Raw genomic sequence first — 25,126 nt, 5'->3', positions numbered from 1 at the left:
GCTTGATTCACATGAAATATCAATCAGTGGCACTTAATGAGGGCTTACTGTGGACTGAGCACTATTGAAGAGTACAATATAATAGTCGGTAGACATGCTCCCTGCCCAAATGGAGTTTTTAGTCTAGAGGGAAATATCAATTACCTGGACAAGCTGACCCAAATTTGAATAATTTTTTAAGGCATATTTAAAAAAGGGCATGACTAATTTGGATCACAGTGCTGATACATTCCAAATTGTATCCCCATCAGGATTAAAATTCCTAGATATTGTGTCAACAGGCACTTCTGTCTCCTTTGATTTGCTCATTAGTGAGGCAATGACATTAAATTGCTTTCTTCAGTATCAGATGCAGTGAAGTGTACTTGTAATGCAGGACATATTCCCCATATTTTTGCCTGAAAACATACAAATATATAAAAATGCCAGCCAAGATTCCACTTGGGAATCACATTTTCTGCCGGCCAATATTTAAAATGGGAAAGCTGGATTGGGTTTATTATTAAAAGCTTTGAACAATTCTCTCTGTCTTCTTCACTTCATTGGTTAGTTCCCCAAAGGTATCAAAAAACTCTTCCATTTCCCTCTGAAGCATTTGATTTCTTCTCTCGGCATCTTTCCGGGCCCTCTCTGCGTTCTGCATTTTGATCTCGACCAAACTGTACCATTTCCTCTGCTGCTCTAAATTTGACCGCAGGTTAGAGACCTCCAGCTGTAGCTCTTGGTTATGCTGCTCCAGACTGTACAGAGAAATGGGGAGGGGTTATTTTAGCCTTGTGATTTATCTCCCGTCAGCTCTTTGCCCCTAGCAAAACCCTTCTGTTGTTCACCAACCCTCCTCCTGGCCTGGGCTATTTTAATAATTTTTTTATGGCATTTGTTAAGCACTTACTATGTGCCAGGCATTGTACTAAGTGCTGGGGTAGATCCAAGCTAATCAGGCTGGACAGAGTCCATGTCCCATGTGGGGCTCACAGTCTTAATCCCCATTTTGCCAATGAGGCAGCAAGCACAAAGAAGCAAAGTGACTTGCCCAAGACAAGTCGCTTGTTATGGGCAGGGAGCGTCACCATTAATTCTGTTGTACTCTCCCAAGTGCTTAGTACAGTGCCCTGCACATAGTAAGTACTCAATAAATACAAATGACTAAAGTGGTGGAGCCAGGACTAGAACCCAAGTCCTTCTGATTTCCAGGCCTGTGATCTATCCACTAGGCCTTGTTGCACCTAAGACAGTGTGAGGAGTAAAGACCGTAACATACACTGTTATTATTGTATGACACTATTGTTTATTGTTCATTCAATGAATGAGGTGTTCTTCAACTGACACTATTTAAAACACATGGCCTAGTGGAAAAGGTCACAGGCTTGGGAGTCAGAGGACCTGGGTTATAACCCTGATTCAGCAAGTTGCCTGCTGTGTGACCGTGGGCAAGTCACTTAAATTCTCTGTGCCTCCATTCCCTCATCTGTAAAATGGGGATTCAGTGCCGGTTCTCCTTCTTACTTAAACTGTGGGGCAGATGTCGTGTCCAACCTGTATCTATTCCAGCACCTAGAATAGTGCTTGACGCATAGTAAGCGCTTAAAAAATGCCATAATAATAAAAATAAGAATAATAAGGGTGACTGCAAAGCCGGAAGGGCTGATCCTGGTTTTGTCTTCCATTTCAAAAAGCGCGTCCCCCACCCCCCATTTTTTTACCTTTGAATTTTAGCTTCGTATTCTGCCTTCTGCTTAGATAGCCGCCGTCTCAGGCTCCCCAGAAGAGGCTGCAGTGAAGGTCCAGGGTAGGGAGGGCCTTGGCTTCTGAAATTGAGGCCCGAGAGGCTGGCTGGCAAGCACCCCTGGGTTCCCAATGGAGAACGGCCCACCCTTGGCTCACTGACCGAAGCTTTGGAAGATCCCAAACTGGAGTGTTTTCCGAGCGCGGCTTCATGGGAGGAACCGGGCCGAGAGGCCGAGCTCGTCGGGCTCATGGCCTCCGTGACACGCAGAGAAAACCCAGGTGGAACCTGTGGAAGTTTGTCTCCGGCTCACTGCGCTGTCTAGCTCCCCTCGCGAGCCTCTCACTGCTGTTCTGCACTCGCAGCTGTTTGGAGCTTTTTAGCCACTTGGAAATAGTCCATTTTCAGAGCCCAGATTTGGTTTCAAGCTCAGATATTTTTATTTTTATTTTTTTTGGTATCGGGTGACTCTTCAAGCCATCGTGCCTTTGTCGCCTTTCACTTCAGTCTGTCTTCTACGCCTTACCAGTCAGCCAGTCAATCATATTTATTGAGCACTGTGTGTAGAGTACTGTACTGGGAGAGTACAATAGAACAATAAGCTTGCTGTGGGCAGAGAATGTGTCTATTGTTGTACTCTCCCCAGTGCTTAGTACAGTGTTCGGCACACAGTAAGTGCTCAATAAATACAACTGAATGAATGAACAATACAACAATAGTGTCCATCTCTCCCACTAGATTTTAAAATCCTCAAGGTCAGGGATCTTGTCTATAAACTCTGTTGTACACTTCCAAGTGGTTAGTACAGTGCTGTGCCCACGGACTCTAAACTCCTTGCGGGCAAGGATCATGAGGCAGCATGGCACAGTGGACAGAGCACAGGCTGGGGAGTCAGAAGGCTGTGGGTTCTAATCCCTGCTCCGCCACTCATCTGCTGTGTGACCTTAGGTGAGTCAGTTCACTTCTTTGGGCCTCAGTTACCTCATCTGTAAAATGGGGATTGAGACTGTGAGCCCCATGTGGGGCCCGGACTGTGTCCAACCCGATTTGCTAGTATCCACTCTAGCACTTAGAACAGTGTTTGGCACATAATAAACACTTACTATTATTATTTATGTCTACTAACTATATCATCCCCTTCCAAGGGCTTAGTGCAGTGCTCTACACTCAGTAGTCTCTAAGCGCCTTGAAGCCAGGGATCGGGCCTACTAACTCTATCGTACTCTCCCAAGCGCTTAGTTCGGTTCCCTGCATAAATACTCAATAAATACCACTGGTTGATGGACTGATTGAGCTGCATTCGTCGCCCCTAGCCAACCCTATTCACACACCAATCACAATCAGTCGTATTTATTGAGCACTTTGTGCAGAGCTACTTGCTACGGTACTAAGCACTTGGGTGAGTACATACGACAATGTGTGCCCTGCCCACAACAAGCTTCCTGTCACAGAGGTTGATGAAAACAGATTCTGTTCCTGTCCTTTCCCCGTGGATTGCCAACTTCACTGAGTGCTCTGGCTGGTCAGAGTTTGCCTTGTCTTGGCCAACTGCTGAGGTTTGGCATTTTGTCTCAGAAGGCATAAATTAGCTTCCCGTGGGTGGGTTGGGGAGACGGGAGAGATGATGATGTCTCTCTGTCTCTCTCTTCCTCTCCCTGTCTCTCCCTCCCTCCTAGGAACTACACCACCTTCACACCCAAGGCAATGGAACGAAGCTGAAATGCTTACTGAGGGGAAGAAGGGAAATGCAAATAAATGCTAATAAGCTAATGATCATTGTGGCATCTGTTAAGCACTTTCTGTGTGCGAAGCCCTATGCTAAGAACTGGGGTAGACACAAGATAATCAGTCCAGACACAGTCCCTGCCCCACCTGGGGCTCACAATCTAGGCAGAAGGGAGAACAAGTATTGAGTTCCTGTTTTACAGATGCGGAAACAGGTCCAGAGAGGTTAATGACTTGCACAAAGTCACAGCAGGTTGAGCCAGGACTGTAATAATAATTATAATTGTGGCAGAGAATCAGCGCGGCTTAGTGGAGAGAGCACGGGCTTGGGAGTCAGAGGTCTTGGGTTCGAATTCCAGCTCTGCCCCTTAGCTGTGTGACTTTGGGCAAGTTACTTAACTTCTCTGTGCCTTAGTTACCTCACCTATAAAAGGAGGACTAAGACTGTGAGCCTCTTGCGGGACAACCTGATTACTAACTACTGTAGTCTCCCAAGCGTTTAATACAGTGTTCAGCACACAGAAAGCCCTCAGTAAATGCTGTTGATTGCTGGATTTTTAGACTATGAGCCCACTGTTGGGTAGGGACTGTCTCTATATGTTGCCAATTTGTACTTCCCAAGCGCTTAGTACAGTGCTCTGCACATAGTAAGCGCTCAATAAATACGATTGAGGATGATGATGGAAAAACACAGCCGTGGAAAAAAAGCAAATGTGGTTATTATGAGGATGGGCACTAGGTGGCAGGCTTGCCCACCTCTTCCCCAAATTAGCCGGTGGGATTTGTCACTTGCTCGAGTAGGATGGGCGGAAAATAGGTTTACATCAGCAAGGTTCGTTGCTGAGGCATTTCATTGAGAACTTAATCCTTTAACGCTTAGTACAGTGCTCTGCACACAGTAAGCGCTCAATAAATACGATTGATTGATTCTTTGGAAAAGTTGAGGTCTTTGGAACGGTTGCCAGGAGTCAGGGAGGAAGGAGGGAGCGAGCATCTAGGAGGGGGTTTAATTTACCCATCGATCAGTGATATATACTGAGTCCGTACCCTGGGGTTCTACGCTCTACTAATTGGGAGAGTACATTGTAATTAGTAGACAGTAGGCCTGGCCTCAAGGAGCTTGCAAATACAGTGCTCAAGTGTTTATTAATAATAATGATAATGATAGCAGTTGTTAAGCGCTGCTTAGAGCACTGTTCTAAGCGCCAGGGGTGGGGGAGATACAAGGTGAGCAGGTTGTCCCACGTAGGGCTCACAATCTTCATCCCCATTTTAACAGATGAGGTAACTGAGGCTCAGAGAATCAATCAATTGTATTTATTGAGCGCTTACTAAGTGAAATGACTTGCCCAAGGTCACACAGGAGACATGTGGCGGAGCTGGGATTCGAACCCATGACCTCTGACTCCAAAGCCCAGGCTCTTTCCACTGTTTAGTACAGTGTTCAGCGCTTAGTACAGTACTCTGCACACAGTAAGCGTTCAATAAATACCTTAGAATGAATGAATCCATTAGGTGCAGAGCACTGAACTAAGCACTTGGGAGAAATCAACATCCCTATTCTCGGGGAGCTTCCAGGTACACGAGGGGCAGAGCATTGTTCAGAGCACTTGGAAGAGTACAATAGAGGTAAGAGAGAGGAGAAGCAGCAAGGTGAGGTGGATAGAGAACAGGCCTAGGAGTCAGAAGGTCATGGGTTCTAATCCCAGCTCCACCACTTGTCTGCTGTGTAACCTTGGGCAGCTCACTTAATTCCTCTGTGCCTCAGTTACCTCATCTGTAAAAATTGGGGATAAAGACTGTGAGCCCAGTGTGGGACAGGGATTGTGTCCAACCTGATTACCTTATATTTACCCCAGAGCTTAGAACAGTGCTTGGCACATAGTAAGTGCTTAACAAATACAATTATTATTATTATTATGTTCAAGGAGTGTCCAGTCTATCCTACCATCTTAACTGTACTCATCCCTCATTTTATATTATAAGCACTATTGCCTGCCAAGCTTAGAAGCCTGAAAATCATGTGGCAAATTTTTGATTGTCCAGATCGCTCCCCGGGTGCATTCTACCAAGCAACCCGACGGCCCCAAATCTAGGCAAAGCAGGATACCTCTTTATGCCTTCTCACATCATCAGCCTGAAGCAGAAACTGTCTGCTTTGCTTATTTTAACTTCCTCCTTCAACAGACTTGGGCCCAAAGGAGGAAATGCTCACTGGTGCAAAGTTTCAACTTCAGTGTAATCATAGTCTCTCATAGAGTTTCCCCTGTCTTTTCTGTGCACTGTGGCCTTGTGGAAAGAGCCCGGACTTGGTAGTCAGAGGACCTGAGTTCTAATCCCGGCTCTAACACTTCTCTGCTGTGAGACCTTGGGCAAGTCATTTAATCTCCCCCGTACCCTAATTTTCCTCATCTGTAAATTGGAGAGTATAACATAACAATGCAACACATACATCCCCTTACTACTACTACCTCTTGTTCAATCAATCCTACAATCTCACTGATGGGCTGGAGAAGATTGAGAAGCAGTGTGGCCTAGGGGAAATAATAATCATAATAATAATGATGGCATTTTGTTAAGTGCTTATTATGCGCTAAGCACTGGGGGGGGATACAAGGTGATCACATTGTCCCACGTGGGGCTCACAGTCTTAATCCCCATTTTACAGATGAGGTAACTGACGCTCAGAGAAGTTAAGTGACTTGCCCAAGGTCACACAGCAGACATGTGGGGGAGCAGGGATTAGAACCCATGACCTCTGACTCCCAAGCCTGTGCGCTTTCCACTGAGCCATGCTGCTTCTCTTCTGGCCTGGGAGTCAGAGGACCTGGGTTCTCATCCCAGTCCTGATCCTTCCCTGCTGTGCAGCCTTGGGCAAGTGACTTAACTTCCCTGTTACCTGAGTTCCCTCATCTGTAAAATGGGAATCCAATGCCTGCCTTCCTGTAGAAGCAGTATGGCGTAGTGATTAGAGCATGGCCTGGGAAGTCAGAAGGTCATGGGTTCTAATCCTAGCTCCGCCACTTGTCTACTATGTGACCCTGGGCAAGTCACCTCACTTCTCTGGGCCTCAGTTACCCCATCTGTAAAATGGAGATTGAAGCTGTGAGCCCCAAAAGGGACAGGGACTTTGTCCTACCCGATTTGCTTGTATCCACCCCAGCACTTAGTACAATGCCTGGCACATAGTAAGTGATTAACAAATACCACAGTTATTATTACTTAAACTGGGGCCCCAAGCACTCAATACTGTGCCTGACACATAGTGCCTAACAAGTACTACAATTATTATGCGTGAAAAACAAGCCCAGGCTGACATGGGATTCAAGTTGGCCTGGGCCTCCAAATTAGTCCAGTTGAACAAAAGGCCTTTATAGCAATTATTCAAATCAGCCCCACTGAGGGATAGTTTGGGGGTGGAGGGAAGAATCGGAGAGGAACCCAGGATGAACCTTAAGAAGGAATTCCCTGATAGAGTCCCCTGATATATCAATCAGTGGTATTTATTGAGCGTTTACTATGTGTAGCGCACTGTACTATGCAGTTGGGAGTGTACAATACAACAGAATCAGTGGACACATTCCCTGCCCATAATTAGCCTACAGTTTAGAAGTATAGCGTGTTTAAGCGGCTCTCCCCCCGTTATGATCACTGTGGATTGCCCCAAACAGTGCTTGTCAGCTGAAATCCTGGGAGCAACGGACATATAAATTTGGTGACTCCTTCCCTTATGACAATATGCCTCCTTGTGACGGTCAAGAGGAGGACGTAGTCTTGGTTTTGCTCTGATGGGTCCGTGGATGATTCAGAACCATAAGCTGTTTATTTCAGAGAGAAGTGGCTCACCACTTCACTGCAAATGGAAACTCTATCCAGCCTGTGGAGAAAACAGGGAAATTGTCAGGAGGCCTGCTTGTTTAATTCCGTCAGTCAATCCATCAGAAGTATTTATTGAGTGCTTACTGTGTGCAGAGCCCTGTACTAAGCCCTTGGAAGAGCACAGTCAGTCAGTCAGCCAATTGTATTTATTGAGCGCTTACTGTGAGCAGAGCACTGCATCAAGTGCTTGGGAGAGTACAATAGAACAATAAACAGGCACATTCATTCATTCAGTTGTATTTATTGAGCACTTACTATATGCAGAACACTTCACTAAGGACTTGGGAAAGTACAACACAATTCTCTGCCCACAACAAACTTAAAACATTGATAGAAGCAATCTCTGCCCATGAGGAGCTTAGAGGTGAAGGTGGACAAAAAAAAAAATTACGGATAGGAGGAATGGACAGAGTAGAAGGATATGGACAAGCAGTGTAGCTTAGTTGAAAGAGTATGGGTTTGAGAGTCAGAGGGTGTGTGTTCTAATCCTGGCTCTGCTACTTAGCTGTGTGACTTTGGGCAAGTCACTTAACTTCTCTGTGCCTCAGCTACCTCATCTATAAAATGGGGATTGACTGTGAGCCTCACGTGGGACAACCTGATTACCTTGTAGCTACCCCAGCACTTAGAACAGTGCTAGGCACATAGTAAGCGCTTAACAAATACCATCATTATTATTATTATAAGGGCTGGGGGTGAGATGAGTATCAATTATGCTTAAGGGGAACAGACCCAAGTGATGTAGGTGACGCAGAAGGGAAGGCTAAGGCAGGGAAATGAGGGCTTAATCTGGGAAGGCCTCTTCAAAGAGGTGTAATTTTAGTAGGACTTTGAAGATGGGGAAAGTGGTGGTCAGTCAAGGGGGAAGGACTTCCTGGTCAGAGAGAGGACAGGAGCGAGGGGCTTATGTTTCTCTCCTGGAGACTGTGCTGCATACTTCCCAGCTGTCCATGTTCATTTTTTCCTTAGTATTTATGATGATATTTACTGAGTGCTTATAATATCTTAAACCCTGTGCTGAACTCATACTCTAGTCAGACACAGTTCCTGACACACACCCCCATGCCCCCTGGGCTCACAAGGTAAGAAGCAGACATTATTATCCCCATGTTACAGATGAGGAAACTTAGGCAGGTTAAGTGATTTGCCCAAGGTCACGCAGCAGGACAATGAGACTCGAACCCAGGTCTCCCGACTAATGTTAATTCATTTTGGGAAGGCAGTATGGCCTAGTGGAAAAAGAACGGAAGTCAGGAAACCTGGGTTCAAGTCCAAACTCTGCCACTGGTCCTTAGGCAAGTCACCTAATCTCCTTGGACCTTGGTTTTCGCACCTGAAAAATGGGGGTAAAATAAAGCTGTAAGCCTTGTGTGGCACAAGCACTCTCTCCAATCTGGTAGCCTTCTATTTACCTCGGAGCTTAGCCCATTGGAAGTACTGAAATCCACAATTCATATTTAGTTGTTTTTTTTTTCCTTGGGGTACACCTTAACTATGAGTTATAGGTATAAATTTCATCAGTTACTACCATAAGATGTCCCTTTCCTTTTAAATTTTAAATTATTTTCATTGCAGTCCAGCAGTAAATAGAAGAGAGGATAGCCAACATCGTCCTAAAGTCTTTCCAGATTTACTGCAACACAGGGGATAATAAAGCAGGATTGCCTAGTGGAAAGAGCACAGGACTGGCAGTCAAGAGACTTGTGCTCTAATCCTAGCCCCATCACTTGTCTGTTGCATGAGTCACACTGCCTCCGGCATAGCTATAAATAACACTTTCTTTCTTTCCAAAACGCCCCGTGAGAACAGAGAAGCAGCATGGTCTAGTGGTTAGAGCACGAGCCTGGGAGTCAGAAGGACTTGATACCAGTTTGGATGGGGAGGAAAAGGTGGATTTTAGCGAGGTTGTGAAGGTTGAACCGACAGGATTTGATGACAGATTCAATATGTGGGTTGAATGAGAAAGAAGTGTCTAGGATAACACCAAGGTTATGGGCTTGAAAAAAGACGAAGAAAATCATCCTTCCACCTCAGTTCCAGCTTGTCAGGAGAGGCTCCTGGGATTTCAGGAGCTGAAGTGGATTAGGCAGAGAAGCCTCAGAGGAGAAACCAAGAATGAAAGCAATCAGGTGATGCCAGGGTCAGCCAAAGACTCTCTTCCCTCCATCTGTAGATTGCAATTTCCTCCAAGGCAGGGATCATGTCTAATAATTCTATTCTACTCTTCTAAATGCTGAGTACAGTGCTGTGCACATAGTAAGCGCTCAATAAATTTTACTATTAATAATAATAGTATTTCTTGACAGCCTGTTATGTGGCAGCGGTGGAAATGAGATACTTGGTTCGGACAGCGTCAGAGTCCAAATGGGAGGGAGAATGGGTATTAAATCCCCATTTGACAGATGAGAAAATGGAGGCACAGAGAAACAAAGTGGCTTGTCTAAAGCCCCACAGCAACAAAGTCGTTGAGTCGGAATTAGAACCCAGGTCCTCTGACTCCCAGGGCCCCACTCTTTCCACTTGGCCACGCAGCTGACAAGTGCACAGAGCCCCTGTTCAAAGCAAGCAGGGTCATACATCACTCCAGGTGGTTCTGTTGAGCACCCTCCCACCCAAAAGAATGTTCCTAGGAATCCGGTCATTTAACACCACTTTTGTCAGGTGATGAAATTGACTTTCTCTGGAAAACAGCATTTCTGGGGCTAGAAAAAGAAAATAAAAATCACAAAAATTCCAATCCCTTGATTAAACTTGCCTGGTGCTAAATGTCACTTGAATGGGTCAGTTGGAATGTTGAGTCATTACCCCCCATTTGCATGTACAATTATAGCAGGGAGAAAGATAGAAATCAATAGCGAAATCAATAGAGTGCTCATAGTTTAGAATTCTTCTACGCAGGGCTTATCTGTAGTAGACAGCTGGTGGAATAGAGGTCTATTAATTAGAGGACACATCTGCTATGCAGAGAAAATAATGGCCATTCAGGGAAGAAAATTTCAGACTTTCTTATTTAACTGGGAGCACTCACAGAGCACAAGATTGTTGGGCTTCTTGGCCTGGCTTTAAGGCTGTCCAACTCGTGTGGAAATTAATTGGCTTCTCACTGAACCTCTTTCAAAGAGGAAATTTGCCCCACAGCAACAATAACCCACTTGAGAGGAAATGATCCCAGAGGAAACCTTGAGCCCATTAGAACCTAGTCACTGGACTTCCAATTTGATTTTCAATCTCCTCATAACAATAATAAGAATAATGGTGTTTGTGAGCGTTGATCTGCCAAGCTCTGAAGTAGATACAAGATAATCAGGTCAGACTTAGTCCCTGTCCCACACGGAGGCCCACAATCTAAAGAGGAGGGAGATTAGGGGTTGAGTCCCCATTTTACAGATGAGCAAACTGAGGCACAATGAAGTTAAATGACTTGCCCAAGGCCACACAGTAGGCAAGTGGTAGAGCCGGGATTAGATTTTTTTGGGGTGTTGGTTTTTTCTGTTATTTGTTAAATGCATACTGTGTGCCAGGCTCCGTTCTCAGCGCTGGGGGAGATACAAGGTAATCATGTTGGACACAGTCTGTGTCCCATGTGGGGCTCACAGTCGTCATCCCCATTTTACAGTTGAGGGAATTGGAAGGGAAGGTGTCTGCTGATTCTGTTGTATTGTACTCTCCCAAGCACTAAGTACAGTGCTCTGCATATAAGTGCTCAGGAAGTACCATTGATTGATTGATTGACTGATTGAACTCCCTTTCCTGTTTTTTGTTTTTAATGGTATTTGCTAAATGTTTACTATGTGCCAGGCACAGTTCTAACCATTGGGGGACATACAAGCTAAACAGGTCGGACACTGTCCATGTCCCATAAGGGGCTCACGGTCGTAATCCCCATTTTACGGAGAAGCAAAGTGATTTGCCCAAGGTCACACAGCAGACAGATGGTGGAGCTGGGATTAGAACCCAGGTCCTCCTAACTCTCAGGGCTGTTCTCTGTCCATTAGGCCACGCTGCTTCCCTTTATATCCGACAGACCACCATTCTCTCCACCTTCCATGCCCTTCTAAATTGCATCTCCTCTAAGAGGCCTTCCCCGACTAAACAGTCTTTTTCCACCCTCCCTTTCTCTTCTCCATCTCTAGTCTGTCAAATGGGGATTAAGACTGTGAGTCCCATGTGGGACAGGGACTGAGTCCAACCTGATAAACTCATCTCTACTTCAGGTCCTAAAAGAATGCTCGCCACTTAGCAAGCACTGCACAAATACTATAATTACTATGATTACTGATTGATGGATCAGGGTCGTTCCAACCACAACTCCCAGGATGCTCACTGGACCTTCTACCTCCCCTGCTCTCCATCCCGTGAGCCGCCCTCCGGGAAGGAAGTATTGCTATCCTCCTGATGACCCACTTTTCTAATACTAGCGGCCTTCCTTGTGCATCACTCCAAGCAGTTCTTCAGCCTCCTTTTTCCACTTGTTAACTTTGATCTTATCTCTCAGAAGGAGTAAGATCTGTCATGTTCCATCAAACTTTCTCCTCAATGGACTCTGTTTGGTCAAGCGAGAGGTATATAGGAAAGCACAGCATAAATCGTAGATTGTGAGCCCTGGGCTACATGGGGACTTGTAGCCCTGGGCTACATGGGGACTGTCTGATTACAGGTGGCATCTGACTGGAGAAGCTGCGGGACTAGTAGAAAGAGCACAGGCCTGGAGTCAGAGGACCTGGGTTCTAATTCTGCCTCCACCAATTCATTCGTTCATTTAATCGTATTTATTGAGTGCTTACTGTGTACAAAGCGCTGTACTAAGTGCTTGGGAGAAGATGTCTTGCCCAAGGGGCAAGACAAGGGGTGGAGCTGGGATTAGAACTTAGGGCCGTGCTCTTTCTACTAGGCCACGCTGCTTCTCACTAGTCTATGCCACTTCTCAATTAAGCTTATTAAAATTGCTCAGCTATAATTAGAGGAATAATGGATCATATCCAACTAATTAAGTGTTCTATCTCTATTGATTGCTTAGATAGGATAGTTTCCAATCAAGTTCCCTTTCAAACTCTGTACCTTGGTCCATTCAGAGGAATTTATTACAGGTCCATTAGAGGAGCAGCATGGCCTAGTGGATAGAGCATGGGCCTGGGATTCAGAAGGACCAAGGTTCTAGTTCCGGGTCTGCCACTTGTCTGCTGTGTGACCGTGGGCAAATCGCTTAACTTCTCTGTGCCCCAGTTAACTCATCTGTATAATGGGGATGAAGACTGTGAGCACCATGTGGGACATAGACTGTGTCCAACCTCATTACCTTGTATCTACCTGAGAGCTTAAAACAGTGCCTGACACATAGTAAGCACTTAACAAATACCATTAAAAAAATATATGACATGAACTGTTGAAGAGTCTGGAGAAATCTCCTATTTCTACTTTACTATTTCCCCTATTCCAAATCTATTTTAATGTCTATCTGCCCCTGGAGACTGGAAACTACTTGTGAGCAGGGAATGTGTCTACTGATTCTTTTGTACTGTACTTTCCCAAGTGCTTCGAACAGTACTCTGCCCAAGTGAATACTATTGATCGATCTATTGATCAATCCAGGGCTGAGAGAGAGGCAACTGGAAAGATAGGGCGTAGGGGTAGAAGGCTGGAGACAAAGGTACAGAAGTTAGGTCATAATAATGATGATAATGATGGCATTTATTTACCACTGACTATATGCCAAGCACTGTGCTAAGCGCTGGGCCTGATTCCAGGCCCAGTGAGGGTAGCCGCTCTACTGTGACCTCAACGAAGAGGAGGCAGGGATGCAACTAAAAACAAGCAGCTCAGTCCAAAAGGGAGATGGGGAGGAACCTTTCTGAGCCCCTTAGAAGTCTATAAAAGAAGTGGCTGGAAGGCCACAGCTGAGGGAGAACTTTATTGATCAATTTTATTTTTTTTACTCGTACTATTTAATTAAAATCACAACTACTGGTGGATCATTAATTACCTCCCCCGCTCATCCTTCTCTTTCCTACAATGGAAAAAAAAATCAGAAAAGAAAACAAGGCCTCAGCAACCAGAGAGCTGTGTTGGACGTTCTAAGTCTTTGGATGGCTTCAGCAGGTAGGATACTCGTGTAAATCATCTTGCTGAGTGATCAGCGATTAGGTCCTTCCTTTTAAGAGCAGTCATTCTTTATTCCGGAAGGAGCTCCGGGGCTTGAGTAGCATAAATTGTCAGCCTATCCCACTCTATCCAAGCTATTTTGAGTTGTATGGCTCATATCTCAGCTCCACAATGAGAAGTAAGTGTCCTGGTCAGCAATATAAATCAAGCAGTGGATTTAAAAGTGTTAGCCTGACCTTAATTTCACAGTATAAAGTATGTGCTTATTGTGCCCAGCCTAATAAAGGTATCGGCTACAGCAGTTCCAGGTAAGGTTATTTATGGACGTTCAAGAGTGCCCCTGTCTTTTAGAAAGAGGGGGAAATTTGGATGTGCAAAAATGAACGGAACTGGTTAAAACCCAATCAATCAGTCAATCAATCGTATTGAGCACTTACTGTGTGCAGAGCACTATACTAAGCGCTTGGGAAGTACAAGTTGGCAACATATAGAGACAGTCCCTACACAACAGTGGGCTCACAGTCTATGGAAAACTTCACAGTCAGATGGAAAACTTCACCTTGTATTAGTTATTTTCAGGAGTAATTTTTCTCGGGCTAAGCTCCACATTTTGATCAATTTCCCATTTTTCTTCTTGAGAAATGAGAAATTGGTGAAAATTTTATTATTAATAAAAATACTGAAAATAATAATAATGAAACGGTGGTATTTGTTAAGTGCTTATTATATACCAAGACCTGTGTAAGCACAGGGATAAATTCCAGATAATCAGGTCAGACACAATCCCCATCTAACAGTTTCTCCATTTTACAGAGAAAGAAACGGAGACACCGGGAAGTTAAGTGACCTACCCAAGATCACCCTGCAGGCAAATGGCAGTGTAAGAATTAGAGCCCACGTCCTCTCAAATCTGGATTAGAGCTTTTGGATTCCTTTAGAAATCAAAAAGAGAGGATTCGGTTGCCCGAGATCATCTTCTCTGGACAGCTGCTCAAATGTCCCCAGGCAAAATTTTACGTGACTGCCTAAGGAAAAAACCAAGCCTTTAACCCTACCATAGGATGTGCTATCAAAGTTCCCTAAACTGCCTGAGTTGGGGAATAGCATAATCTACCTAGATATGCAGCCAATTCTCTGTCAGGTATCACACCCTCCACAACTTCCACTTGGCCTTGCAGTCCTCTCTATTCTTCTTCTACTTCTTCCTCCTCCTCTTCCTCTCCCTGTACTGGCTTCCATTTCGCTTGCCCTTCAGGGGCGAGTACAGAATCCTCTCCACCTCTCCTGTCTCCAAAAGTGCTGTCCTTGTTTCCCAGTTCCCAAACAGTGCCTGTCTTGGATGCTGACCCTATAGAGATCCGAGTTCAGGGAAAGGAGAGGGAATAATAATAATTGTGGTATTTGTTAAGTGCTATGTGCCAAGCACTAAGTGCTGGGGTAGATACAAGATAGTCGGGTTGGACACAGTCCCTGTCCTCATAGGGCTCACAGTTTTAATCCTCATTTTGCAGAGGAGGTCACTGAGGCACAGAGAGGTAAAGTGACTTGCCCAAGGTCACACAACAGACAAGTGGGAGAGCCGGAATTAGAACCCAAGTCCTTCTGACTCCTAGACCTGTGCTGTTTCCACTTACACCACACTGCTTCTCGAGGGAGATGCCACAGCGCAGACTTCACCAAGAGGGAAGTTCAACATTTCTGTTTTGTCTGTAGTCAGCATTTCAACTACCTCCCGGACTGCTCTGCCTCACCCCCATATTTCCTGCGAGACAAGAAACAAGACAAGTTGGCAGCTGTCACTTTGGGCTTGACGAGGTGCCAACTGAAACATTTTTCCAGCACAACCTGTTTGGGTCCTTTTTTCTTTCTTTCTCTCTTTCTCTCTCTCTCTCCCTTCCTCCCTCCCCTCTCCCCCCTTCCCTCCTTCCCTCCCTTCCTTCCTTCCTTCCTTCCTTCCTTCCTTCCTTCCTTCCTTCCTTCCTTCCTCCCTCCCTCCCTTCCTTCTTAGACAAGAGAAGAAGGTGGAACTGAATTTAAAAAAATAAAGAAGCCAAGGTGGCATTAATCATAGCCGTGGCTCCAGGTAATCTAGATCGATCTCGCTTCATTTCTGTTTATTAAATACGTTTGTAATTTCCTTGATCAATGTGCTGTTGACGCAGCAGCAGAAGCATTAAGAGGCGAAAAGTCAGCCAGCCACTGGGAGGGTGGAGATATGCTAACTTTTGGATTCGGGCATTGTGCTGGCTCCCTGAGGGGTGGCAGGGAATTCTGGGGTTCTCTCAGCCTGGGAGAGTCTCCCTGACCCCAGTCCCACGACAGGGTGCAACAGCTGGGCAAGGAGATCGTGGGAACTTCACAATTGAAGGAACTGTGTTCTAAATCCCGGCTCGTGCACTTGTTTGCTGTGTGACCGTGGGCAAGTCACTTCACTTCTCTGGGCCTCAGTTCCCTCATCTGTAACATGGGGATTCAGATCGGGAGCCCCTTATAGGACATGGACTGTGTCCAATCCAACTATCTTGTATCTACCCCAGAGCTTAGTACAGTGCCTGGCACATAATAAGCACTTAACAATTACCATAAAAATAGAAAAAGAACCCACGGCCCCCTGAATGACACTAAATCAGTTAGTAATATTTAGTGAGCACTAACCTTGTGCAGTTTATGTCTAAACTAAGTGGCCAGTGGATCAGTGTTTATCCCTGAGAAAGTGATGAATACATTTGGGATGGGTGTGTTTGGTGTTCAAAATTTTACCTGCCACATCATGTAATAATTACGGTTATTATTATGGTATCTGTTAAGCGCTTACTATGTGTCAAGCACAGTTCTAAGCGCTGGGGAAGATGCAAGACAATCAGGTCAGACAACTGTTCCTATCCCATATGGGGGTTCACAGTCAAGGTTGCAGGGAGAACAGGTATCAAACTCCCCATTTTTACAGTTGAGGAAACAAAGAAGTGAAGTGACTTGTCCAAGGACACACAAGGGGCTAGTGGCAGAGCCAGGATTAGAACCCAGGTCTTCTGACGCCTGGGCCTGGGGCCCTATCCATCAGACCACACTGCCTCCTCATTAATTGTCAGAAAGATTAAGTTCTTGATTGTGTTGACTGGATGCACTGTAATTAAAACTAGACCAGGAAAAAAAGTTTCCATTTATCTTAACATTTCTGCTGAGTGCAGTCAGGCTACTTAATTGTGGGCAGACATTTAGCAAACAACTCCCATGTAGCATGCCATTTGTAGGCACTGTCTGATAAAGTGAATGCATTCATTTGAATCAATAGTAATTAATGCTCTTTTCTTCTGGCTTCTGTCTGTTAGATAAGACTGGGCTGGAATTACCCAACAGGGTGGAGAAGGGTTTGATTTTTTTTAATGCATTGAGTAGCCTAGTTAATTGTCATAGAGTAAATTGTCACATACCAACTGTCACTAAAGATTTGGGATTGAGCTGTTGATGGCATGGTTAACAGGCCTCTTTGTCATTCCTCCACTCCCAGGGGGTGCAGAATGTGACCACAGAAAAGGCTACTGTCCCAAGCAGTCAGAGATGGGGAGCGTGAATAACTTGGGGCTCAGCTGAAAAGAGCATGAGGCCTGTCAGAGAACCTGGATTTTAATCCTGTCTCCCACCACTTGCCCTCTGTGGGATGTGGAGCAAGTCATTTTGCTTCTCTGGGCCTCTGTTTCCTCACCTGTAAAACGGGGATTCCATCCCCATTCTCCCTCCTGCTTGGACTGTGAGCCCCACGTGGGACAGGGGCTGTGTCTGACCTGATTGTCTTTCATTCATTCAACTGTATTTATTGAGTACTTACTGTATGCAGAGCACTGTACTAAATGCACAGGTGAGTACAGTATAACAATAAAAAGACACATTCCCTGCCCACAATGAGTTTACAGTCTAAAGGATGAGCTTACAGTCTTGTAAATGCCCCAGGGCTTACTACAGCGCTTGGCACACAGTAAGCACTGAACCCTGTAGACTGTAAGCTAAATACAAGCAGAGAATGTTTCTGCTAATTTTTTAAAAGGGTATTTATTAAGCACTTACTTTGTGCAAAGCACTGTTCTAAGCGCTGGGGAGGTTACAAGGTGATCAGATTGTCCCACGGGGGGCTCACAGTCTTAATCCCCATTTTACAGATAACTGAGGCACAGAGAAGTTAAGGGTCATGCCCAAAGTCACAGGACTGTCAATTGGCGGAGCTGGGATATGAACCCATGACCGCTGACTCCAAAGCCCATGCTCTTTCCACTGAGCCATGCTGCTTCTCGTAATTCTCGTAATTCTCTTGCATTGTACTTGCCCAATAGCTTAGTACAATGCTGTGCACATAGTAAGCACTCAATAAATACCATTGACATTGATCAAACCAACATTCCCTTCTCTTACAGCTATCAGGCAAGTTGCTCAGTGCTTATTTAGCGCCACGATTTCTATGTTTAATTTTAATTAACTTTGTCTAACACTGTACATACTTGCAGTATTTGTGGGAACCATCAAACCCACACAAAGATGGGTTTCTCTCTGGAAATCATGATACCACGCAGACTTTTTTAATCATTCTGTTGGCCCTGGGAGAGTAACTCATTTAATTAAAGAGCACTGGTCTCTTAATGGATTCTACACAGAGGTGGAAATGACTCTGAAACACTGTGCCATGCAAAATGTGAGTGTGCTCATAGGAAGAAGGTTAATGGGATAATTGCTTTATAGACTTTGCAAAAACAAAATTGTTTTGGCAGAACTGATTAGTCTTCATCCAGAATTTGTGTCATTTGCAGCACCCGATATCATCTTTCATTGTTAAGAGCTTACCAAGTGCCAACCACTGTTCTAAGCTCTGGGGTAGCTACAGGTAATCAGGTTGTCCCACGAGGGGCTCACAGTCTTAATCCCCATTTTACAGATGAGGTAACTGAGGCATAGAGAAGTCAAGTGACTTACCCAAAGTCACACAACTGATAAGTGGCAGAGCCGGGATTAAAACCCACAACCTCTGACTCCCAAGCCCGTACTCTTTCCACTAAGCCACGCTCTATTACTACTATTACTACTACTACTACTACCACCACTACTACAACTGCTACGCTATTACTACTATTGCCACCACTATTACTACTATCATTACTGCTGTCCAACCTGATTACCTTGTATCTACCCCAGTGCTTAGCACACTGCTTGGCCCATAGTAAGAGCTTAACAAATATCACAATTATTACTGCTACTATTACTATTATTACTGCCACTACTGGTACTACCGCTGCTACTATTGTTACAACTACTGCTACTACTACTATCATTACTTCTACTACTGCTATTACTACCGCTGTTATTCATTCATTCATTCAATCGTATTTATTGAGTGCTTACTGTGTACAGAGCACTGTAATAAGCGCTTGGGAAGTACAAGTCGGCAACATAACTATTACTATTACTACTACTCTACTACTACCACAACTACTATTGCTACTATTACTGTTGCTACTACTCTACTGCTATTATTACCATTACTAATAATATAAAGTAGTAGTACTAATAGTAGTAGTATGGCAGTAGTAGCAGCAGTACTATTTTGCTCTGTTCAATGGGGAGTTTTCCATTCCAAGTTCTTCCATTTACAATAATGATTGCTGAACACTTAAGGGAAAAAAATTCTTCAAAAAAGCCAGTTCATTATTATTTCAGGGGTGAACACCTGATTTCAGTTCCACCTGCCTACAATCTAACAGCATCTTTAGTTCTTACTAGCTGGGGAATACAATATGCATTTATCAACATCAGTGGAAATCTTTTGGCATTGTATATAGAAGTCAAACATGCTTTATGGCACTCAATCACGTCTCCTCCTCTTTACTTCACTGATTTCCTAATACAACCCAGCCTACACACTTGGCTTTTCTAATGCTAAGCTATGCCCTGCACCTTGATCCTGTCTATCTCACCTCCAACTGCTTGCCCACTCTTGCCTCTGGCCTGGAACTCCTTCCCACTTCACATTTAACAGATAATCACGCTCCACATCTTCAAGGCCTTATTAAAATCACACCTCCACCAAGAGGCCTTCCCTGACTAAGCCTTCATCTCCCTTTTGCCCTCTTCCTTCTGCATCACCTTTTCAGTTGGATCTGAACCCTTTAAGCATTTAATAGTCACCCCACCCTCAGCCCTGCAGCACTTATGGACATATCTATAATTTATTTCAATGTCTAGTTCTCCTTCTAGATGGTAAGCTCCTTGCGGGCAGAGACCAACTCGTATTGTGCCTGGCTCATAATAAGAGCTTAACAAATACCATAAAAATAATTTTTAAAAAGCCATGCACTTCCAATTCAAGTCCTAGTTTACCTCGGTGAATCTACACCAAGATTTCTTGGAGGAAAGGAGACAAGGGTGATGGACAGAAGGGACAGAAGGAGGGATGTAATATTCTCAAAATACATCCCCTCTCCTCCGTCACCTGTTCACCTATTTTACCTTAATCTGTGGGAGACTTTTCCTGAGAGTCTTGACCTGGTATATATATTAAGTTTGTCTCAGAGTCTCTAGGGAGTTTTTAAAAACTCTTCATGACCCTAAAGCACTAAGGAAAGAAACACAGTACGTTCACGGCGGCTATTATTGTGATTACAATTACCTAAGAAGACATGTCCGTCTGCATCATTTAAGCCAAGAGAGGAAGCTTAGAGCAGAAGATAAAGGGGGACATTGTGGAAGAAAAGGTCCAGCCTCACATTTTTATTCCCCAGGACAAGGTTCCTTCTTTGAACAGGACCGGCTACATTAGGGACAGAAGCTCTCAATGACTGTTCTGAGATGGTAAATGGCCCAGTCAGTGACATACTCCCTGATCAGCAAAATTCTTCCAAATCCATCAGGGACACCGATCAATTCCTGAATGGTAATCAGAGCATTCTCCCTGACCACAGGAAGATATTTCCTTCCACCTGCCAAAAATACAATTCCCAAAGCCACTGCTGGTTAAAAGAGAAGCAGTGCGGTACAGTGGAAAGAGACCAGGCCTGAGAGTCCTAATCCTAGCTCCTCTACTTGTCCAGATGACTCCATTTTATCCAGGTTTGCGGTTAGAGGGATATAAAAACTCCATCAATATCATTATTTTAATAGAATCTCCTGGATTTTTGGTTTTTCTCCCTCCAAGACGGAAGCCCCTTCCTAACACCAGGAAGCAACCGGTTCAGACAGGCTGTGTCAATGCGTCATTTGGCTGAGCTTGGATCCATGAGCGTGAGGGCCTATGGCATTCATCTCCCGTAATGAAGAATGAAGATAACAGAGTAGACAGAACAGCCCTGCAGTCACATGAAGACAAGTGAAAAACCATATTTAGCCGAGCTCCTAAATTGCATGTGACAGTCTCATTCTGAAACTCAGCAGCTCCTGGGGCCGCCGACCAAATGGCTTTCACCTCTGACATCTGAAACATTCCTTGGAATTCGCATGGAACTAGAGATTTGGTGATGGGGATCGTGGCTGTGAAGGACTGGCCACTTGGACAGATGACAGTGGGAAGGAAGAGGGCATTTAAGAGTTGTGTAGGCTTTCCTGAAGAGAAAGAGACAGAGATAGAGAGAAGGAAAGATGCCATGGCATTCTTGAGAAGTAGCTTGGCCTAGTGGCAAGAGCCCAGATCTGGGAGTCAGAGGACCTGAGTTTTAATTCCGGCTCCACCATGTTCCTGTTGTTTGACCTTGAGTAAGTCACTTATTCCTGTACCTCAGTTTCTTCATCTGTAAAATGGGGACTTGATACCTGTTCCTCTCTTACTTAGAATGGTCACACAGCAGGTAAGTGGCTTAACTACACAGGTTGAGAACAAGGCCCCTAAAAAAATGTGGTGTCTAAAAAATTTTTTCTAAATATGTATTTGTTTCTCTCTGTGCTCAGTCATATGCATGCCCTCCAGTTGGTGGTCTCTTGATCATTTTGCTGGCATCTTGAAAGTGAGCATCTTCAAAGTAATCACAAGTGGAAACAGGACCCATCCAAACTGCTACCATGTTAATCCAGTAATTTATCCTATCCTGCCTTGATTACATCATCAGCCTCCTTGCTGATCTCCCTGCCTCCTATCACTCCCCAATTCACTCTGCTGCCCAGATCATTTTTCTACAAACTAAATCATTTTATGTGTCCCCACTACTCAAGAACCTCCAGGGGTTGCCCATCCACCTCTGCAACAAAACAGAAATTCCTCACCATCGTCTTTAAAGCATTCAATCACCTTGGTCTCTCCTACTTTACCTCACTGCTTTCCTACTACAACTCAGCCTACACACCTTGCTCCTCTCATCTATTCACCATACCTCAATCTCCTCTATCTCACTTCTGACCCTCCACCCACATCCTGCCTCTGGCCTGGATTGCCCCCCACTTTCTATCCAACAGACAGCACTCTCCCCATCATCAAAGCACATCTCCTCCAAGAGGCCTTCCCCAACTAAGCCCTCATTTCCTTCCCTCCCACTCCTTTCTTCATTGTCCTTGCATTTAAATCTGTGCCCTCTATTCACCCCTCCCTCAACCCCACAGCACATAAATGTAATTTATTGATTTGCATTAACGACTGTCTCCCACTCTAGACTCTAAGCTCCTTACTGGCAGGGAACGTGCCTACCAACTCAGCCATAGCTTATTCCCTCAAACACTTACTACAGTGCTCTGCACACAGTAAGAGCTCCATTAATACCACTGATTGACTGACACCCCGAATGTATTTGCATTTTTTTCTGGCACTGTTAATGCCACAAAAGACAAAAATGTCATCATGACTCAAGGTTAATAATAACTGTGGTATTTGTTAAGCACTACCATGTGCCAACATTGGAGTAGATACAGTACAATCAGATAAAACACAGTCCCTTTTCCACATGAGGCTTCCAGTTTAAGGGGGAGGGAGAACAGGTATTGAATCCACGTTTAACAGATGAGGTAACTGAAGTCCGGAAGTTGTGACTTGCCCAAGGTCAAACAGCAGTCAAGGTTTGGAGCTGAGATTAGAACCTATGTCTCCTGGATTTTCAATCCTGTGCTCTTTCCCCTCGGCTACGCTGCTTCTCTCAGATGAACTCTGGTAGGAATCCTGGACAGAACTTCTTAAGTCCATAATTGGTCTCTTCTCCACTGTTTAGTACAGTGCTTTTCACACTGCAGGTATGTGTGTATGTTGGTATGTGTGGTATGTGGTATGTGTGGTATGTGTGGTGTGTTCTTTGTGTCTTCTGGCCCTTGTGAAGGTTGCTGGCTTTGCTTTCCCAACTTTAGCCCTGGGGTACCTAATTTAGGACTCCCTTTGAGTTTTAATTTTACACCAGGTGCTGTACTAAGTGAAGTCCATCCCTTCCTCCTCATGAAGCCATTGTAGAGAATCAGCCTTGCTGCATTCCTTATTGCTTGACCAATATTTTTAATTCTCCCAGTGGCCTCTATTATTAACTCTCCCAGATTGCATCCCTCCTCCCACACCCATCCTTCTTGAAAAGGAGAAACGGATGTGTTAAAGTCTGTCAGGACAGTTCCTTCTTCAGCCAGGAAGTTGCTGTTTCAGCGAGGGCTCAAAATATCTTCCCACTGCCAACCCTAAAAGGCCCAGTCCCTGTCACATGGAGAAGATGGAAGTCAAAAGAAGAGGGTACTGTGGAGGTCCTTTTGATACTCTCCCCAGCCCCACAGAACTTAAGTAAATAGCCTCAAGAACCTCCAGTAGTTGCCCATCCACCTCCGCATCAGAGGAACTCTTTACCATCGGCTTTAAAGCACTCAATCATCTTGTCCCCTCCTACTTCACCTAGCTGCTTTCCTGCTATAACCCTGCCTACGTACTTCGCTCCATTAGCATCAGCCTACTCACTGTAAGCATTTAGTACAGTGCTCTGCATACAGTAAGCATTCAATAAATACAATTGAATGAATGAGTGAATCTCATCTACCTCACCGCTGACTCTCGCCCACGTCCTGCCTCTGGCCTGGGATACCCTCCTTCTTCATAGCTGACATATGATCACTCCCTCCACCTTCAAAGCCTTATAGAAGGCACATCTCCTCTAAGAGGCCTTCCCTGACTAAGCCCTCATTTCCTCTTTTCTCACCCCCTCTTCATCACCCAGATTTGCTCCCTTTTTAAATCCCTCCCTCAGTCCCATAGCATTTATGTCCCTATCCGTAATTTATTTATATTAATGTCTGCCTCCCCCTCTAGACTATGAGCTTGTTGTGGGCAGGGAATGTGTCTACCAACTCAGTTGTATTGTATTGTCCTAAATGCTTTGTACTGTGCTCTGTGCACAGTAAGAGTTTTGACTGATTGATCGAGAGAAAGGTAGATGTCATTTCAACAACTCATAGTCTTCCTCTTTGTCTTGTTTACAATAGTAGAATAGCCAGGTGGCAAGATCAACTGTTCTCTTATTGATGGTTTCCCTATAGGAGAGGATTAGAGTGGTAGTAAAAAATGAAACCATGTGGAATTTGTGCAGAGGATAAAATTGAGCACTCAGGATGGTTCTTACTTTGAAAAACACTTTGTTTTCTTAACTTTAAATAGGTACTTGGTTCTCTTTCAATTAAACAAGTGTTGGTAAATTGTTTTTAATCCCGTATTCTAAGTAAGATAATGAATTCAGATCCAGTGGAATGAACTGGAAGAATTGATTGATGACAAAAAAATACCGACAGCCAATTAATGGGCATTTAATGAGTGCTTACTCTGTGTAGAGCACTTCACTAAGGACTTGGGAGAGTACAGTAGAATTAGTAAATACCATCTCTCTAGGAGAAGCTCAGAATCTACTTTGTGCAGAGCACTGGACCAAATGCTTGTGAGAGAACAAAATAGAGTTAATACTATCTCTCCCTACAAGGAGCTTAGAGTCTACTGTGTGCAGAGCACTTAACTAAGTGCTTGGGAGAATACAATAGGGTTAGTAGACATAATCCATGCACACAGGAATCAGGAGTCAGAGCCAGGGAGACAGATGGTAAAAATAAATTACAGGTAGGGGGAAGCAACAGAGCTTATAACAGTGCTTAGAACAGTGTTTTACACATAATAAATGCTTAACAAATACCATTTTAAAAAAACCCAGGATATGGGTATGTCTGAATATTACAACAGAAGCAAAGGATGACACTTTTATCTGGAAGGGCATTTCAAGAAGAAGCATTTGTGTTTGGTAGGATTAGTAGCTGGGCAATTGGGCAGATTAGCCATAATAGGGTTTAGTCAGAATGGATTAGATTGTAATGTATTATGATCCAGAATCCTTTAAATCTGCTGATGTCTTTTCTTTTTGACTCTTAAGTACAGTAGCAATTCAATTATCCAAACATTAAGTATGGTGGAAATCCAATTAATTAAGAGCAAGAAAAAGAAAAGAGCTTTAGCTCATTTAAACTAAAATGTCCTTGGAGGTAGCCATGGGACTCTTCACTGAACATTCAGAGAAGGTGGTGGGGCAATGGTGAGGAAGCTTTGATACACAGCCTGTAGATTTGCCATTTCATTTTCCTTGGGGAGTGCCTCACCACAGAGCTCCAAGTGGCTACTAGTGGCCGGAGTCCCAGTAAAGGTCCATGCAGCGAAGCCAAGGTCAATCTGCTACTACTACTGCCGCTATTATGACTACTACTACTGCTTCTACTACTGGTGCTACTACCGCTACTTAA

The 25,126-nt window shown here is 44.4% G+C and overlaps 1 protein-coding gene across 1 annotated transcript; it reads right to left on the bottom strand.

Moving 5' to 3' along the window:
- Positions 1–474: 474 nt before the first annotated feature.
- LOC119949154 (rho GTPase-activating protein 24-like) lies at positions 475–1,978 on the bottom strand. The gene is made up of 2 exons (XM_038770700.1): positions 1,704–1,978; positions 475–740 (listed from the first exon to the last, which is right to left on the bottom strand). Exons 1-2 carry the CDS (start codon positions 1,976–1,978, stop codon positions 503–505), a joined length of 513 nt encoding a protein of 170 aa, XP_038626628.1. The 3' UTR covers positions 475–502.
- Between the last annotated feature and the right edge of the window lie 23,148 nt (positions 1,979–25,126).

Source organism: Tachyglossus aculeatus, chromosome X2, assembly GCF_015852505.1.
Source record: "Tachyglossus aculeatus isolate mTacAcu1 chromosome X2, mTacAcu1.pri, whole genome shotgun sequence".
Lineage (NCBI taxonomy): Eukaryota > Metazoa > Chordata > Mammalia > Monotremata > Tachyglossidae > Tachyglossus > Tachyglossus aculeatus.
Note: the sequence above shows the minus strand (reverse complement) of the source record. Positions and strands in the feature narration are given on the sequence as shown.

Bases quoted from the DNA above. Each gene is read 5' to 3' on its own strand.
- LOC119949154 (XM_038770700.1), bottom strand. From the start codon at position 1,978: ATGAGCCCGACGAGCTCGGCCTCTCGGCCCGGTTCCTCCCATGAAGCC. The intron at 741-1,703 runs GTAAAAAAATGG...TTCTCTGTACAG, and splicing joins TACGAAGCTAAAATTCAAAG to TCTGGAGCAGCATAACCAAG.